Consider the following 18,510-nt stretch of genomic DNA (forward strand, 5'->3'; position numbering starts at 1 on the left):
CTCCCTCCTCTCCTCTCCGCACTAGTGCTCCCCTCCCCCTCCTCTCCTCTCCGCACCAGTGCCCTCCTCCCCCCCCTCTCCTCTCTGCACCAGTGCCCTCCTTCCCCCCCGATGCGTGTGCTCTTAGCTCTGTTGTGTGTGTCCTGGCCTGTGTGCCCTCATGCAGGAAATCGGTGCCTTGCACGCATGTGCATGGCTGTTGGAAGAATTCTGACTGGTTCATGTTATCAGTGAAAATAAGTGAAAACACTCCAGTGTCCACAGGAGAGGAGGTGCTTGCGTCTCCTCTTCACTCTCTCGCTACTTCTCCGAGGAGTCTGTTTATTTCAGGACCGTTTAAAAAGTGCCCTTTCCTCCAGACCACCTAGCGTGGTGCCGGGCACTTACTGGGCCTTGCCCAGTGCCTGATCATTGACTCGTTTCCTTTAGTTTCCCTCAGTTACCACTCAATGCTGCTGCCCTTGTATGTGCTTTATTCCTTTTTTCCATTCTAATCTTGTTTGCTGCCCTTAATGCTTTGAGGTATTATTTGGCACATAGTCATTGAATTTTTTTTTAATGTTGGTTATCTCAACAGCATGTAGCTATTCGAGGAACCTAAGGAGTTAGCGGTAAACAGGACAAATAAGGCCTCTGACTCTAACAGACTCTATTTGTTTGGTCGTTATTACTGCCTGCATATTGTTGAGGCATAACTTAGAGTGATGTATGGAAACCTCAAGTGTGCGGCTGGGTGAAATTTGACACGTGTGTAACACCTGTGTGCGCACCCAGGTCAGGGAGCGGACTTCACACTCCCCTCTAAGGAGGTGAACGAGAAACAACAGAGAAGCAAGGGGCAGGAGGCGGTGGGGTGATTAGACTGAGTGCTGGTTCTCTGAGGAGGGGAGGGCTCACCTGAGTCTGAATGACTGGAAGGAGCCGGCCATGTAGGGATCGGGGGTGGGCGTGGGGGGTGCCTGCCTTCCAGCTCAAGGGGCAGCCGGCACAAAATTCCTGGGATAGCCAGGGGTGCGCCACAGTGGGCTCAGAGAGTCAGAGGGCACCGGTGTGGTCTGAGCACAGGAAGTGACAGGGAGGGGGCAGTGAGGTAGCAGCGAGGGGGCAGGTCCTAGAAGGCTGCGTAAGCTCTGCTCAGGAGTTTGTTTTGTGTTCAGAGCACAGGAGAGAGTCATCCGAGGGCTGCAGACAGGAATGGTGCTGTTTGGTTTTTAAAGACCTCATTCAGGGTTTTGTATAGACAGTATTGTTAGGGCGCCTGGGTGGCTCAGTTGGTTAAGCAGTTTTGGCTCAGGTAGGAGTACCTGACTGGCTCAGTCAGTAGAGTTCACAATGCTTATTCTCAGGGTCATGAGGTCAAGAGCCACATAGGGTATGGAGCCTATGTTAAAAAAACAAAACAAAACTATTATATGGGGTAAGGGAGAAAGCTATCTTCCAAGCATGAGGTGTGGTGATAAGTTTTGAGTTTTATTTTGAAAGTAGGATAAAATAGGATTTGCTGATAGATGACAAGGAAGAGATGGTAAGAGAAAAGAAAGGAATCTGGGTAACATTTAGACTTTTGGCTTGAGCAGTTTCCCATGTAAAAGCCACAAGAAACTAAGTAAAAACCTCCAGGGCTGGAGTGCAGAAAGGAAACTTCCAGCACATCGTGTGCAGGCCCTGGGCCCCCGCGAGCAAGGCCCCACCCACAGGTTGTCTAGAGCACAGTGAGCATCGGCTATAACCCATCTGAATGTAGTGTGGGACCCCGTAAGAGACACAGGGCGGAAGGGGAAGGACCAGAAAGCCTGGGGTTGCTTCCTAGGAACGCACTGGTGCTGGTGTCTGGGTTTTAGGAGTGTGGAGATGGAGGCAGTGTGGGGGTGGGAAAGGCCTCGCCGTGGCCGCGATGCTGGAAGTCGATGCTGGAAGTCGGACAGATGCCGCGGGGAGCTTGAGCACACGCTTCAGGCTGGTCCTCTCTCCTCAGGGACTAGTAAGTGGCGCCACCTGCTGAGAATGCGCCCAGGGTGTCGTGCAGGGCGTGTGCGGAGAGACCGGAGGAGGGGATGGGCTGTCCCTTGGTTAATGCGAAGTGCGCATCGGGTCAGGGTCACGAGTTCATAGTGAGACAACACAGCATGGTCTGTTTTTCCCCCCCTCCAGCCACTTTGAGCAGCATGAGGAGGAAGAGTGAAGGGTTGAACTTAACCAGGGTTAGGGTTTTGCCCGGTGAAATGGTGGAGAGTTGAAGGTGTGAGCAAGGGAATGATTATAACGTTAAGTTGGGCGAGGGAGGTCAGGGCTCAGGGAAGGTAAGGGATGGCAGGAAGGTGTTAGGATCACGATGGCGTTGAAGAGAAGGCTGAGCTGGATGCTAGGAGCGGATGTGTGGAGAACTCGTGTTTGGCTGTGCGGCTGGAGAGGAGCATAGTCATTGGAAGGAGCATGTCCAGGGCATGATCATGGACATGGGAGGCTGAGGTGGATTGGATGACAGGGCCATTGGAAGCGGAGAGGTCAGGGTGTGGATGTCGGACCATAGGGAGTTAGAACAGGGAAGCACATGAGGTCAGTGGCCTGTGACTGCCAGCTGGAGCTAGATTCTGGGATCTAGTTGGGTGGCTCCTGGTGCTCACCGGTCACTGCTAAGCTCTGCTACTTACTGCATGTGCTGTCATCAGGATGCTGTTGATACAAAGGGCCTCTCGCACTGTGGTTTTCTTTTTGTGTTGTATTTGCTAAGCTTTAAGTTCCTTTTTGGCCAGAACCATTTTTTCTGTCTACATATTCTTAGCACCTAGAACAGCACCTGATGCTTCCTGTGTTGCTGTGTGTACACCTGCTGAGTTGTGGTGTTGTGTATGTATCCGTATGGTCCATGTATGTTGAATCGAGCTTCTTGCAGCTCCATCTGTGGATTTGGAAACTGTGGAAATAGATTGGTTTTTCAGATTGAGGGCCCGGGAGGGCAGGGAGCATGTTTTATGCAACTTCTGCTTTCTCTGCCCAGCAGCACACTCCATGGTGTTTGGTAGAGGCATCTGCATCTGTCTGCATCTCATTGTCTGTATCTGTGCATGTGTGTCTATATCATTGCATTCCACGGTGAGAACAAAGAATTCTGTGGTTATCTCTGCTTTGCACTAGAGCGCCTGTCAGCTTTCCCCTCCTTCCTTGACCACCACAGGATACAGTCTATGACGTTATTTCTCATGATACACTAAATAGGGGCTCCCCTAGCAGCTCTTGGTTCTCGACATTCTTTTTTTTTTTTTTTTTTTTTTTTTTTTTCTAGGAGAGAGAGAGACAGCGTGAGCAGGGGAGGGTCACAGAGAGAGGGAGTCACAGACTGAAACAGCCTCCAGGCTCTGAGCTGGCAGTCAGCACAGAGCCCGACGCGGGGCTCGAACCCACGAACCACGAGATCATGACCCAAGCAAAAGTCGGACGCTTAACCGACTAAGCCACCCAGGCGCCCCTCTCGACATTCTTTTATAGTGGTGTGTTAAACGTGATGCGTTTGCTTGCTGCTTGCTTCCTGCAACTGATAGGTCTATTTAGACTGTCCCTTGGCAATGTATCCTTTCAGCTTTTCATTCAGGCAGTGGAAAACCAGCAGAAGTTTAATCTGTTTTAATATAGAATCATCCAGAAGCCCTCAGAGTAGTTAAAATCAGGTGTGGATAATCATTCAGTGAGCTCACATTTTCATATTAAAGATTATTTATTTGTTAAGATATTTCTTTATAGGGTATGTGACAGATTATTTTAATGCGGTTTGGGAAAGCTCTAAATCTCTATTGTTTCAGTAGTGACTTTGTATTAAAATCACCACTAACCCAACTTAATCCTTTTGGTTAATTTAGGAATTTTTTAAAAATTTAGGATTATTTGATAAAGGACAAATGTTTTAGGGTTCCTCTTTCAACTTTTAAAAAGTAATTTCAAAAAATCTATATTGAAAACAGTCTGTTTTGAAGAAAATACTGAGAAGCACAAAGTAGAACATGAAAATTGCTAATAATTCCATCACTAAGATAATTATAATGGACATTTTGATGTATTTACTGTAGTCTTTTTCTGTGTTTAGATACATATTTTCTCCTACAAAAAAGGGGCTGTATTGCTTTCTAACTTTTTCACAATAAAAAAAATGTATCAGGAACAGTTTTACGTCCTTTCCTTTTTCTCAGCCTCTTGTGTTGAACGTGTGCAGAGAATTCTGTCGTGAGGTGGGCCGCTGTGCTCAGTCAGTGCCCCACTGTTTAAATCACCCATTTTCACTTTTGTCAGTCACGCTAGAATGAACATCCCTATTGGACATATCTTGATTATTTCTTTAGAAAAAATTATTAGCAGTAGAATCTTCAAAGTTTTAAGTGTTTGTACTTTTTAAATTACTCTCTAGAAAGAATGTAGCAGTTTGTGCTCCAAGTCGTAATACATGAGAATATCCACTTACCTTTCCAGCACGGATGTGATCGTTACCTCTGCTTTCCCAAGGCACAGAAAAGAAATCGTGTCTCACTATTGTAATTTGCCTCTTATTAGGCCTTCTGCGAAGAGTTGGAATCAATGATACAGGAACAATTTAAGAAGGGGAAGAATCCCACAGGCCTGTTGGCATTACAGCAGATTGCAGATTTTATGACCACGAACGTACCGAACGTCTACCCCGCAGCTCCTCAAGGGGGGATGGCCGCCTTAAACATGAGTGAGTAGTTCTGACTGCATGTATGTTCTGTCGTTTTGTAGGTGAGGTTTTCTGACGGTTATGGAGCACCGGGGTGGGGGGCTCAGTCAGTTAAGCATCCGACTATTGATCTCAGCTTAAGTCTTGATCTCAGGATCGTGAGTTCAAGCCCCGTGTTGGGCTCTGCATTGGGTGGGAAGCCTACTTAAAAAAAAAAAAAAATTCCTGACAGATTCTTACATGTAATAGATAAGTAAGCAGTGTAACACATAGAACTGAGATTTTTGAAAATTAATATTTTAGTTACAGTAAAAAGGCTGTAAGTCTGAAAGTCTTGAGTGTAGAGGCCTCCCTCTTTTATGAGCCAATGAGACTTTATATTTCAGGCAGAGGACTTTTTATGTGGCTCTTCAGACCTTTTGTGAACTAAAATTAATCAGAAACCATGCTTGTTGAGTAGCACATCAGTTTTGCCTGAACTTACTTCAGTCAGGCCAACGTTTCTTACCCACCGTTCTTTACTGCTGTTTCTAAGTGAGCGAGAAACAGAAACAACGAAAGAAAGCCAGGGGGAGAATGTTGGATGGGTGAATGTGAGCGAAGAACAGGGAGCTATGCAGAGGGGGGGAGCTTTGCCACGGCTGCTGAATCTGTAAGCGTTCACACGGCAGGGTGAGCCCAGGGCAGCGTGAGCGTCGGGTCCTCCGACCTGCTGTGTGCTCTGTCCTGGCCAGTGGCTGCTGGTTCTGGTTGGATAGTCAGCTGCTGCTGCTGCTTTTTAAAAAAAAATTTTTAACGTTTATTAATTTTTTTTTTTTTTTTTTTAATTTCTAGGAGAGAGAGAGAGAGACAGCGTGAGCAGGGGAGGGTCAGAGAGAGAGGGAGTCACAGACTGAAACAGGCTCCAGGCTCTGAGCTGGCAGTCAGCACAGAGTCCGACGCGGGGCTCAAACCCATGAACCGCGAGATCATGACCTAAGCGAAAGTCGGACGCTTAACCGACTAAGCCACCCGGGCGCCCCTAACGTTTATTAATTTTTGAGAGACAGAGCACGAGCAGGGAAGGGGCAGAGAGAGAGGGAGACACAGGATCTGCAGCAGCTCCAGGCTCTGAGCTGTCCGTGCAGAGCCCGACGCGGGGTCATGACATGAGCCGAAGTCGCACGCTGAACCAGCTGAGACACCCAGGTGCCCCTCGATAGTCAGCTTCTGATGGGCCAGCATAAGGCACTGGCTTCTGTTAAGTCACCTGGCATTTGCGATTTGCCTGTCAGTTCCATAACGTTCTTAGAAGTTGACTGACACCCACCTGAGTGATGCAACCATTAATGTCCAGAGAGCGATAAAAATAACATTTAATTCACCAGCTCACACTTCTGCTCTGAAGTCAAACAGTAGTCAGTCAGTTTTTCTTATTTTCACCTGGATTTTTAATGGAATCCAGCGCTGTCTGATATGAATTAGATAATAAAAGGATGATGTAATATATTTACTTGCATATTGTCTTCTCATCAGAGAAAAGGAAATTTTATGTCAGTAATGTCACACCGTGAAAAGAAAGAATGAAATCTAATTTCAATTATATCTAATGGTATGTTTCTTAAAAATACAAATTTAAAAATAAAACATTACAGCCTTTGTTGTAAAATATATAGAGATGGGATAGAACAGAGTGATCTATAACTTACGAAAGGTTTTAAGGTGAATGAATACCTTTATAACTCCTACCCAGTTAAGAATTAAACCTCATTGCTCACATGGCCTATCCCCTATCATCCTCTCCCACCATCTTTTAAGAATATGTATTTATTTTGAGGGGGGGAGAGGGGCAGAGAGAGAGAGGGAGAAAGAATCCCAAGGAGGCTCTGCGCTGCCAGCATGGAGCCTGATGAGGAGCTCGAGCTCATGAACCATGAGATCATGACCTGAGCCAAAATCAAGTTTTGGACACTCAACGGACTGAGCCACCCAGTTGCACCTAAAAGATTTTATTTGTAAGTAATCTCTTCATCCAACGTGGGGCTCGGATTCACAACCCCGAGATCAAGAATTGTATGCTCAGGGGCATCTGTGGGGCTCAGTTGGTTAAGTGTCCGACTTCGGCTCAGGTCATGATCTCACGGTTCGTGTTCGAGCCCTGAGTTGAGCTCTGTGCTGACAGCTAGCTCAGAGCCTGGAGCCTGTTTCGGATTCTGTGTCTTTCTCTCTCAGAAATAAATAAAAAATTTAAAAAAATTAAAAAAAATAAAGAAGCATGCTCTACTGACTGAGCCAGCTGGGCACCCAGGAACCTCCAGTTTGGCTTGTAACCACTGCCTTGCTTTTTCTTCATGGTTTCGTCACTCAGATGGTCATCCCTAAATATTTTGGTTTAGCTTTTGTCTATTAAAATTTTTTTAAAATCTTTATTTATTTTTGAGAAAAAGAGAGTGAGCGAGCAGGGGAGGGACAGAGAGAGAGAGAAAGAAAGAAAGAAAGAGAATGAATCTGAACGAGGCTCCAGGCTCTGAACTGTCAGCACAGACCCCAGTGTGGGGGCTTGAACTCATGAATGTGAGATCTGACCTGAGCTGAAGTCGGATGCTCAACCTACTGAGCTACCCAGGCACTCCTTTTCTCCTTGAGTTAAAGAAAATAGGTTTAAGGCCCTGTAGAGTTTTTTTGGCTGAATTTTGCTGATTCCCTCTCCACGGTGCTGCTAACATGTTTTTCTTTTTGTCTTCTGTATTTATAGTAAGTTGGTAGTTGGATCTAGATGCTTAAGTGTGTTTGGATTCAGTTTTTTGGCAAAGCCTACTTTGTAGGTGGTACTGTTTTCTGTCAGTAGTAGGCACATAGTCTGGTTGTTTCTTTTTTTGCGTTAACAGCCATTGATGCTCAATATATAGATCCATTAATTTAATAAAGGTTCTAAGATGGTGATGTTCTATCATTCCTTCCTTGGTACTTACTAAATAGAATATTTCTATAAAGAGAAACTTCCTGGGAAATGGGGCATGGCTGGAAAGGGGCCATGCCCTTCCCCATCACTCATTTCATGTTCAAAGGGAGCCTCTTGCTAAACTACTTGTAGATGACCTGTTTCTGGGTCTGGGTGGTAGCAGAGCACTTTGCTCGCTGCGATCTGCTGACCATCAGGCATGATGGTCATGCCCTCAGCAAGGAGCTTGCCCTCAACAGCTGTTTTTGGTTACCCAGTGTGGTCTAACCCTTTTCAGAATAAGAAGTTGGTTTCCTGTCATCTAAGATGACCAATTATTATTTTTTAGTATTACTTTAAACTCATAGATTTAAATATATTTAATGTGTTTCAGAACGTTACAGTTACTTGTTGTGATACTAACACTGTCCAATCTTTGATCAGTGGAAGTCTCACCAGGTTGACCTCTGAGCCTAGTGCTTTGACAGTTTTTAAGCCATCCCCCACGAGGAAATGTTCCAGGGTCCCCTAGTACACTTCCTGCCCCAGATCTGGGATCAGCCATTTCTCTAAGAAATCTTTATTTCCGGGGCGCCTGGGTGGCTCAGTCAGTTGAGCGCCCGACTTTGGTTCTGGTCATGATCTCACGGTTTGTGGGTTTGAGCCCCACGTTGGGCTCTGTGCTGACAGCTCGGAGCCTGGAGGCTGCTTCGGATTCTGTGTCTTCCTCTCTCTCTGACCCTCCCCTCTCACACTGTCTGTCTCTCTCTCTCAGAAATAAATAAAATATTAAAAAAAAAAATCTATTTCTTTTTGTGGGAAATGGAAATTGGGTACTAGGTATGCTCATTGCTACTGGATTACTCATTCTTTTCTAGGCCTTTTTAATGGACATAACTAATATATATTTATTATGTAACATAATAATAAATATATATTATGTGAATTATATGGCATATTGTTGGCCCACTGGAATTTTAAGTATATTGGAATTATGCTCATAGTTCTAATCAAAATTCAGTGCTAAAGGGTTTTTACTGAACCTTTTCTATCTAACACTTATTTTCCTGTCTTCCACAACAAGAATTCTGGCCTTTCAGGACAACCAGGAATAACAAAACCAGAATATTACATAATTACTCATTTGTTTTCCCATATATCACAGGCAGTACCCATACTCTACCAACAATCTGTTTTCTTTTCATGATTTAAAATAGTTACATTCTGTGTTGTCAGAGCATATTGCATGTTATGATCTCTCTCTTATAATGTTTCTTTAGTGTTACAATTAATATTATAAGAAATATATCTGACCACTCACCACCAGCCCCTATACCCATGTACCCGCAGCATATTGGTTGTCTGAAGTGCCTCTGAGCAGAGGTCTCAGGAAAGACTTGTGGAAACAATACTCTTTGAGTTCTTGCCTGCTGTGGCCTCTGTACATCAGTATTAATCGAGTTTGTTTCGTTAGGGTATAAAACGCTAGACTCCCATTTTCTATATGCATCTTAAATAGATAATTTTCTTCTGTCTCGAAGCACAGCTGTTAAAATTGAAGGTACTCTCCATATCAGTGACCTGGTCTCTTTTCCTGGGTGTTCAAAGTACTTTTTTCTTTCTAGAGTCCAGCAGTTTTATCAGAATATGTCTTAATGTTGGTCATTGTGGGTTAATTTTCTCAGATGATGCGCTCTTCCAGATCTTTTGTATTTTAGCAATATTGAATTGGTTTTTAGTATTTATTCTGTTCCCTGTTGTTTCCTACTTGAGGATTCCTGTTATATGCGTGTTGGAGTTTCTTTGTCTTTAACTGTCGCTTGTTCTCAGATCCTTTTTTATTGCTTCATTTCTTTATGATTTAAAAAAACATCCATTTCATGTTCTTCTCTATTTTAGTTTAGTATGTATGTATGTATTTAGAAGATTTTGTTTCATTTTATTTTTTAATTTTAGTATGTTATTTTTTAATTAATTAATTAAAAAATTTATTTATATTTTAGAGAGCAAGTGAGTGTGGGTAAGGGGGAGAGCGAGAGGGAGCGAGAGTATCCCTTCTAGACTCTGCACCGTCAGTGCAGAGCCCAGCTTGGGGCTCAAACTCACAAGCTGTGAGATCATGGCCTGAAGCGAAATCAAGTGAGATGTTTAACCAACTGAGCCACCCAGTCTTCTCTAGATTTTATTAAAAAAATTTTTTTTAATGGTTTATTTATTTCTAGGAGAGAGAGAGAGACAGCGTGAGCAGGGGAGGGTCCGAGAGAGAGGGAGTCACAGACTGAAACAGGCTCCAGGCTCTGAGCCGGCTGTCAGCACAGAGCCCGATGCGGGGCTCGAACCCACGAACCGTGGGATCATGACTGAAGCAAAAGTCGGACGCTTAACCGACTAAGCCACCCAGGCGCCCCTAGATTTTATTTTTAAATAGTGTCTATACCCACTGTCATCAGGCTCAAATTTAACAATCCCAGGATCAAAAGTTGCATGCTGTACTGCCTGAAACAGCCAGGTGCCCCTTAGTTTAGTATTTATTTTTAAAATTATTTTTTCATTTATATCTTATTCCTTTTATGTTCTAGCCCTCATTTATGAATGAATTTTTCTAATTATATTAAATGTTTTTTCATACCTTCTGTTGCTAATACCTTTCTTTACCATGTTATAAAACAGTAAGTTATAGTTTCCGTCTGTTTTGCGGACATGTCTTTCTTGTGTGCTTTCATTATCTGTAGGGATGTGATTCTGCTCTTCTTTCTTAAGTAATTTTTGTGTGATGTTTGATCATGATTTTTTGGGTTCATTTTTATACAAAATTTGGGTTTTTTGGAGATTTCTGGTTCAGGCAGGCTTTTCTAATGTCATGGCTCTAGAGCTCCCTCCTCTGTTGTTTTTGCAAAGTGCTAAAAAATACCGCAGTTCATTGAATGCAGTTGGGTTCTGTGTCCCTTCCTTGCTTTTATCTGGACTCCTGTTTTCTTTATAGTTCTGTGCTAGTCAGTTTGGGTTCTAATTACCATAAATTTCTTAGTGTGAGACCTTGTCCTAAAAGACAATTTAAAATGGTTAGTTTGGAGAAGTTCTAAGGATTTAAGTGTACAGAGCTCCTCTTGGTTCCAGCTGCTGTTCTCAAATTGGCCTCCGGGCTTTGTGGTGAGTTCCTGACGATTCTTTTGAAGGCCTTAGGTTTGGCCAGTGGTTTGCAGTTCCTTCTGATTTCTCCTCTGTGTATGCTGGTATCATACATTCTGTCTTCGTCAACCCTACCCAATTACATTTTCAGTTTTGTGGGTCTGCCTTATTACCTAGTGTTGTTGTAGATATCATTCGTAAGTTTTTGGCTTTGATATCTTAGTTGCTGTAGTTAATTTTTTTATGGAGTGTTGAGATAGAGATTTAATAAGATTTAAAAACTATATTGTCACTGCTACCATCTTTTGAAAATCTTTAAAAAACAATTTAAAAAAATTTTTTTTTAAATTTCTGAGAGGGAGAGAGAGACAGTGTGAGCAGGGGAAGGTCAGAGAAAGAGGGAGACACAGAATCTGAAATAGGCTCCAGGCTCTGAGCTGTCAGCACAGAGCCAGACACGGGGCTCGAACCCATGAACCATGAGATCATGACCTGAGCCGAAGTCAGACGCTTAACCAACTGAGCCACCCAGGTACCCCCTAAAAAATAATTTTTAAGAATTAAAGATCTAGGGGGTACCTGGCTGGCTCAATTGGAAGAGCAGGTAGCTCTTGATCTCAGGGTAATGAGTTCGAGAGCCTCAAGCCCCATGTTGGGTGTAGAGATTACTAAAATAAATAAAACTTAAAAAAGAATTAAAGATCTAAAGTAGATGATTGACCTATGTTAAATCAATATGATAGGTGGTTTTTGGTATTGTTTTCTATATTTTTCTGTATGCTTAAGATAGTTTATAATTAACAAGATCCAAATCTAGCAACATGTAATGAGGAGTCGGGCAAATACTTTTGTGGCTGAGATAATCCCCTCTCCCCCAATCATGATGTATTATTTTTTGTATTTATTGCTGGATTATTTGCTCAAAATTTGTTAAGTAATTTTTAGTCTGTGGTCATGAGAGATACTGGTCTGTTTTTCCTTGTAATGTCATGTAACATAGTATATTTGTACAGTTTTGTTATCGAGATAATGCCGGGCCTGATAGAAGGAATTGGAAAGTGCTCTGGAAGGGTTTGTGTAGAATTTCTTTTAGAAGAGTTTGTATAGAATCGGTATTACTTCTGACTTAAATGTGTGCTGGAATTCATGGTGATGCCATCTGGGCCTAGAGTTTTCTTTATGGAAATGTTTTTAACTGCAAATTCAGCTTCACGAAGCAAGGCTATTCAGGATGTCTGTTTTTTCTAGAGTGAGCTTTTGGTAGCTTGTGTCTTTCAAAGATTTTGTTTTTTTTCATGTATTCTGGTCTACTTAGTTCATATTATCCTGTTACTATCCTTTTAATGTCTGTAGGATATGTACTTTTGTCCCTTCTCTACTGCTTCGTAGTATAATTTCTACCTCCATCGTGGTTTTTTTTGGAGTCTGGCTAGAGGTGTATTTTATTTTATTTTGTTTATTGTTTATTTGTTTATTGTTATTTTATTTGTTTATTTTATTATGTTTTTCATTTCCTTTTATTTCATTATTTTTAATCTCAAGATTAAATCAGTTTTCCTCTATTTTTCTGTTTGATATCTTTTTATCTTTATTCATTTTTTTCTTATTTTTGGATTTAGTTTTCTTTTTTTAATTTAATAAGGTGAAACTAGATCATTAAAAAAAAACCCTTTCTTCTTTTCTAATATATATGTTTACTACTGTACATTTCCTGCTAAGAATTGCTTTATTGTATCCCATAAGGTTTGCTGCCTTTGTTCTCGGTTTCTAGCTTAACTATTAATGTTGGGCAACATGATCTTTGAAATAGTCTTTGAAGTTTTTAAGACTTACTTTGTAGCCTTGTGTGGGAGATTAATGTCTCAGGATTATTATTATTTGTTTTACATTTGATAAGAACTTGTAAGTCTTTGATTTGTTTGTCTTCTGTTTCAGGTCTTGGTATGGTGACTCCTGTGAATGATCTGAGAGGGTCTGATTCAATCGCCTATGACAAAGGGGAGAAGCTACTGCGGTGTAAGTTGGCAGCATTTTACCGATTGGCAGATCTGTTTGGATGGTCTCAGCTTATCTACAATCATATCACAGTGAGTATCGAGTGGGGTCGTGACCGCGTGATAAGCGGAATGTTATGTGTCTGGCATCACTGCTTCCCGTTTAGAAGAAGGGAGTCCACTGAGCTGAAGTAAATCGTAGAACACTTTCTTCCTGATTCCTGACTGAAGAGTGTTATAATCTGAGAATTATCCAGTTTGAATTAAAAATTATGAGACCAGGGGCGCCTGGGTGGCCTAGTCGGTTAAGCGTCCGACTTTCGCTTAGGTCATGATCTCGCGGTTCGTGGGTTCGAGCCCCGCGTCGGGCTCTGTGCTGACTGCCAGCTCAGAGCCTGGAGCCTGTTTCAGTCTGTGACTCCCTCTCTCTCTGACCCTCCCCTGCTCATGCTGTCTCTCTCTCTCTCTCTCCTAGAAATAAAAAAAAAAAAAAAAAAAAAAAAAAAAATTATGAGACCAGGAGATCTTTAAAACTCCTTTCTTGCATGCTGACCTAATAACCAAGTGTTTACCCAAGTACAGTGGTCCTCCGTTACCTGGGCTTTGCTTTCCACGGTCTCCATTACTGTAGTCAACCAGTCCAGAGGCAGGTGACCCTCCTAGCCTGTCGTCAGGTCAGCGGCAGGTCATGCCGCATCACATCCCGTGTCACTCCGCGTCCACACGTGGGCACTTCGTCATCTCACATCATTGCACGACGGGTGAGTGCAGGATAGAGAGAGGCCCCATTCACATGACTTTCATTACAGTGTGGATAACACTTGTTTTGGTTTATTGTTACTTGTGTTCTTAACCTCTTACTGTGCCCAATTTATAAATTAAACCGTGTGGTAGGCGTGGAAGGATAGGAAGCACGGTGTGTGTAGGTTTGGCACTGTCAGCCGTCCTCGGTTTCAGGCATCCGTTGAGGGCCTTGGGACGTCTGTCTCACAGATAAGGTATAGGCAGCTCCCAGAATTCTTTTTATGCCTAGAAACCCAAGAATGAAGACTTTTTTTTCCCTATTCTGACCAAAGTCTTCTATTTCTCATAGTTATTTCTTCAGCTACTCCAGGTTTAGCTATTTTCCAACATTTTCAGGACTTCTGTTTTCTGCAGTGAATACTTACTGGATGTCAGTGTAAATATTTATTCCGTACCAAGCATTGTTCTAACTCTGGGGTTATGTCAGTGACTGCGGCAGGTCCTGCCTCTGTGGATCTTCCTTCCCACGTCCCTGTCCACTGGCCCATGTTCACTCCCTCTTTGGTCCAGCTTGGATTTCATGGTGCCGCATCACTTCGGGAACACTCTTTGTCAATGCTGTACTCTCTCTCCCTGCGCCTGACCAGCTAACCCTGCTGCAGAGAGCCTCCACAGGGCTCATGGGCTCTCTCCGTAGATGACAGATGTACCCAGGACACTGCATGGCGCCGTGAGATGTCTCATCAGGAGCTCACTCATATGTCTACTCTCTCTACTACTGTCTACAGAACTCCTAACCTCTCTTCTCTTAGCAGATGCCTGCGGCGTGTCATTGAGCAGATGGGAATGCCCGCCTGCTGTTTGTGCCCGTTCCGTGCCCCTGACCGCCCACTTCCTGCCTACAGCCGGCTTTGTTTCCCAGTTGGAATTTCATCTCCACTTGCATCTTAGATTCCTAATGCGTTGTCAGCTATTTATTTTTTTCTTTGCCCTTCCATAGAGACCATCTTTGTTTCACTCTTAAACTTGTTCCAGTCTGTTTCTTCAGTTAATTTCCTTTGTTGACTATTTGAACTTTGTAGTACAGCGCCTGCTTATAGCAACAGGTGTACCTCACATGAACGTCTAAAGAAGCTGCGATCCTGCGAAAACTCTTACCTCCCTTCAGGCAGCTGGTGTTAACAGCTGTTTAAATTGTTTTGCCCTTTTCTGTATACCCAGCACACATGTAGGTGATTTGCACTTGCGGACTTGTAAGTAGTGACGGGCTCAGCTCCAGCGTGGACTCCAGGGAATGCTAAGCCTCCAGGGCTGCGGTCTGGAGCCCACCTTTGTGACCAGTGCGCTGTGCTCCTGGGATGTGATAGGGATCTTTCCAGAGATACTGCGTTACTCTGCCCTCCTTCTCTTCCCCACGTTGCCCTTCAAGTTCGCTTTTCAGAATGCAAACCTGGCCCTGTCGTATCCACGCTCTCGTATCCACACTGTTGTATCCACACTGTCGTATCCACGCTGTCGTGGCTGTAGGACGCTGTCCACCCAGTACCTCTGCTGTATTTCCCCCAAAGCTGTTCCCATCATCCGTACTTCACATTTGCTTATCTGTCATCCATGTCCACTCACGGGAATATCGACCCTGGGAAGCCTGCCTCCGTTGTGTTTCCTGCTGTGTCCCGACGACCAGGAACGGTGCTAGGCGCACAGTAGGCACACAGTGAGCTCTGGGGTGAAGTCTCCCACACTGAAATCTGGTCTCAGCAACACTATGGGACAGGAAGTCCACGATGCCTCCTGGTGCTTGGTCAGAGGGTCCCCTTGGCCTGTCAGAAGTGCCAGTCCTCTTCCTAGTGCCTGCGTGGAAATTGCTGGCACCTGTGGCTGATGACGCTCCACCGAGTGCTCGGTGTAGAGATATAACGCTCAACGGTTGGCTAAAAATTAGTTCTATGAAAATGTTACAGCTGTAATAGGAAATTAATCCTTGGCTTTAATATCACCTTCCATTGGGAGGTGGGGGAGTGGATTTAAAATGCTGTTTACCAGTAGTCCTGGTATGAATGCTATTTCATAATAGGTTTAACTTGCTGAAATTGCTCCCCTTGCCCTTTATTTAGGACTTCTTAGTTGAATGTTTACTGTTCTGTAGATGATCTGTGTGGCCCTTACTCCTTTGTAAAAAAGAGATTTAAGCATCAAAATATTTCCTGTATCTTGTGAACTACAGAATCTTTGAGGGAGAAAGTTTTATTTTTGTTTTTTCTTAACTACTGTGGCCTGCATTTTTTGTTTTTTAATCTATATGCTACATATAAACACATAATAGCAAAGAAATATTAATGGTATCTCTCAGTGCAGCCAGAAAGTGCAAACAGGTCCTGGTGACCTTTCTTTGAAAGAGGCCACAGGGCTTTTCTGCTGAAGGGATTTCAGAGTGCTGGCAGGCCTTAGGGGTTGCAGAGGGCTGGCTGAATTAGATCTGTTTTAAGACTGCATTCCATTTAGCTAAGCTGTGGGGAGTGTCGGTGGCCAGGGTGACCCCGTTAGCACATGAGCTGGCCTTTTTCTCTTCGTGGTTCTTAGCTGATGCTAGGGCTTTCCATCCCTCAATGCCTCTGGTGGTAGTGGGGTGCCGGGGTCAGCTCCGGCCTGGACTCCAGGGAGTGCTAAGCCTCTGAGGTGGCGGTCAGAGCCCACCGTGTGATTAGTGCGCTGCGCTTCTGGGACATGAGGTGTGTCTTTGCCAGAGATACCGAGTCGGGTGTGTTTGGTTTTCATACATGAGTGTTCAGTCTTTGTGGACAGAGAAGGGGCATCAGGTGTGTGGGAAGATGCGCAGTGAGAGTAACGCTGGTCTCTTAGAGACTAGAAACTTTATTTGTAGGGGTGCCTAGGTGGCTCAGCTAGGTAAGGGTTGGGCTCTCTTTCTTTTTTTTTTAACGTTTATTTTTGAGAGAGAGCATGAGTTAGGGGAGGGGGAGAGAGAGACAGAGAATCCCAAGTAGGCTCTGGGCTGGCAGTGTGGGGCTTGAACTCATGAACCGTGAGATCCTGACCTGAGCCGAAATCAAGAGTCAGACGCTCAACTGACTGAGCTACACAGGTGCCCTGCATCAGACTCTTGATCTCAGCTCCGGTCTTGATCTCTGGGTCCTGAGTTTAATCCCTGCATTGGGTTCTGCGCTGGGTGTGGAGCCTATTTAAAAAAACAAAAACAAACTTACATGGAAATTTCCTCCACTCTTTTTTTTTTTTTTTCCAAATTTTATTTAATATTTATTTTTGAGAGAGAAAGACTGAATCCAGGCAAGGAGAGGGACAGGGAGAGGGAGACACAGAATTGGAAGTAGGCTCCAGCCTCTGAGCTGTCAGCACAGAGCCCGATGTAGGGCTTGAACTCAAGAACCACGAGATCATGACTTGAACCCAAATTGGAAATGCTTAACCAACTACACCACCCTGGCTGGCACCCAGCACTTTTTCCTTTTTTTTGCTTCATACTCAGAAAATCATATATTTTAAACTTTTTCCAGTAAAATATGTAGATTTGTTAGACTTACTCTTGGAAATAGGTGTTAAAGAAATAAGTCAAAGAAGAAAAAGTGATAGCATTATTTATAATAATAAAATGTGAGTCTAAATATCCAATGGTAGGTAGGAAATGGCCCAGTTATTCAATGTCAGTTTGAGGGAATGTTATATATTATGAAAAATACTTACGAAGACCATGTGGAAAAAATGAAAAATAGTTAATACAAAAGAGGGAATATAAAATATATACTGTTTATAACTATGAATTATGTCTATTTAGAGACTGGGAAACAAGAAGTCATTAGAAAATGGCTATGTAATAGTTTTTTAATGTGGAACCTGATAACATGCTTCTAAAATTTATAGGGAAGATGGGAGTACAAGAATGGCTAAGATGAACTGAGTGAGGAGAGGTTTTTTTTCCTCGTAACTGTGAATTTATAAAGTGACGCTAATTAAAATAGTGTGCTTTGGGCAAAGGAAGAGACAGAGCCGTAGGATGGAACCGAACCCAGAGCCGGATCTCATATATTGAAATCAGAGATGCCAAGGAGTCTGCGTTGCAGAGCAGCACGGAAGGGTGCACAGGCAGTAACTGGTGCTGGCACAGCTGGATTGAAAAATCCAAATTGAAGAGTTACATTGGATTCATACCTTACATATTTATACCCACAAAGCAATTCCAATGAATTCAGAATTAAATGTGAGAGGTTACACTTTAAAAATTTTAGAATGGGGTTGCCTGGGTGGTTCAGTTAGTTGGTTGAGCGTCCTACTTTGGCTCAGGTCATGATCTCACAGTTTGAGAGTTTAAGCCCTGCATCTGGCTCTGTGCTGTCAGCATGGCACCTGCTTTGGATCCTCTGTCCCCCTCTCTCTGCCCCTCCTGGGCTCATGCTCTCTCTTTCTCTAAAATAAAGAAAAATTAAAAAAAATTTTTTTTTTTGGATCAGGGCCTCTGGGTTATGGCTCATTTGGTTGAGCATCCGACTTCAGCTCAGGTCATGACCTTGCAGTCCGTGATTTCAAGCCCCACATCAGGCTCTGTGCTGATAGCCTGCTTCAGATCCTCTGTATCCCTCTCTCTCTCTGCCCCTCCCCAGCTTGTACTCTGTCTCTCTCAAAAATAGATAAATATTTTTAAAAAATTTTAGGATCAATATAGGCAAAAATCATTGACCCTTACCTTGTTATTTGAAAAAATTTTTAAAAACCTTCATTTATTTTTGACAGACAGTACAAGGAAGGGAGGAACAGAGAGAGAGGGAGACACAGAATCCAAAGCAGGCTCCAGGCTCTGAGCTGTCAGTACAGAGCCTGACACGGGGCTCAAACTCCCCAACCACAAGTTCATGACCCATGCCAAAAAGTCAGACGCTTAACTGACTGAGCCACCCAGGTGCCCCATTGACCTTTAACTTTTGACCTAAGGAAAGAGGTCTTAAGACCCAAAAGCACCAATTATAAAATAAAAGATGGATAAAATTGACTATATTAAAATGAACAAATTTCTC

General features: G+C 43.4%; 1 protein-coding gene across 10 annotated transcripts in view; it reads left to right on the forward strand.

The window, feature by feature from the left end:
* The window catches only part of ADD1 (adducin 1), an 87,877-nt gene that overhangs the window by 41,797 nt on the left and 27,570 nt on the right, over positions 1–18,510 (forward strand). For all 10 annotated transcript variants that reach the window (XR_005528428.1, XM_039232061.1, XM_039232060.1 and 7 more), the window contains 2 exons: positions 4,540–4,702; positions 12,666–12,817. Coding sequence is in view for 9 of the 10 variants with exons in the window: in XM_039232061.1 (XP_039087992.1) it covers positions 4,540–4,702; positions 12,666–12,817 (315 nt within the window). In the remaining variant the exon portion in view is untranslated. The remainder of the gene's footprint in view (positions 1–4,539; positions 4,703–12,665; positions 12,818–18,510) is intronic.

This window comes from Hyaena hyaena, unplaced genomic scaffold, assembly GCF_003009895.1.
Source record: "Hyaena hyaena isolate Hyena2069 unplaced genomic scaffold, ASM300989v1 scaffold_63, whole genome shotgun sequence".
NCBI classification, from domain to species: domain Eukaryota; kingdom Metazoa; phylum Chordata; class Mammalia; order Carnivora; family Hyaenidae; genus Hyaena; species Hyaena hyaena.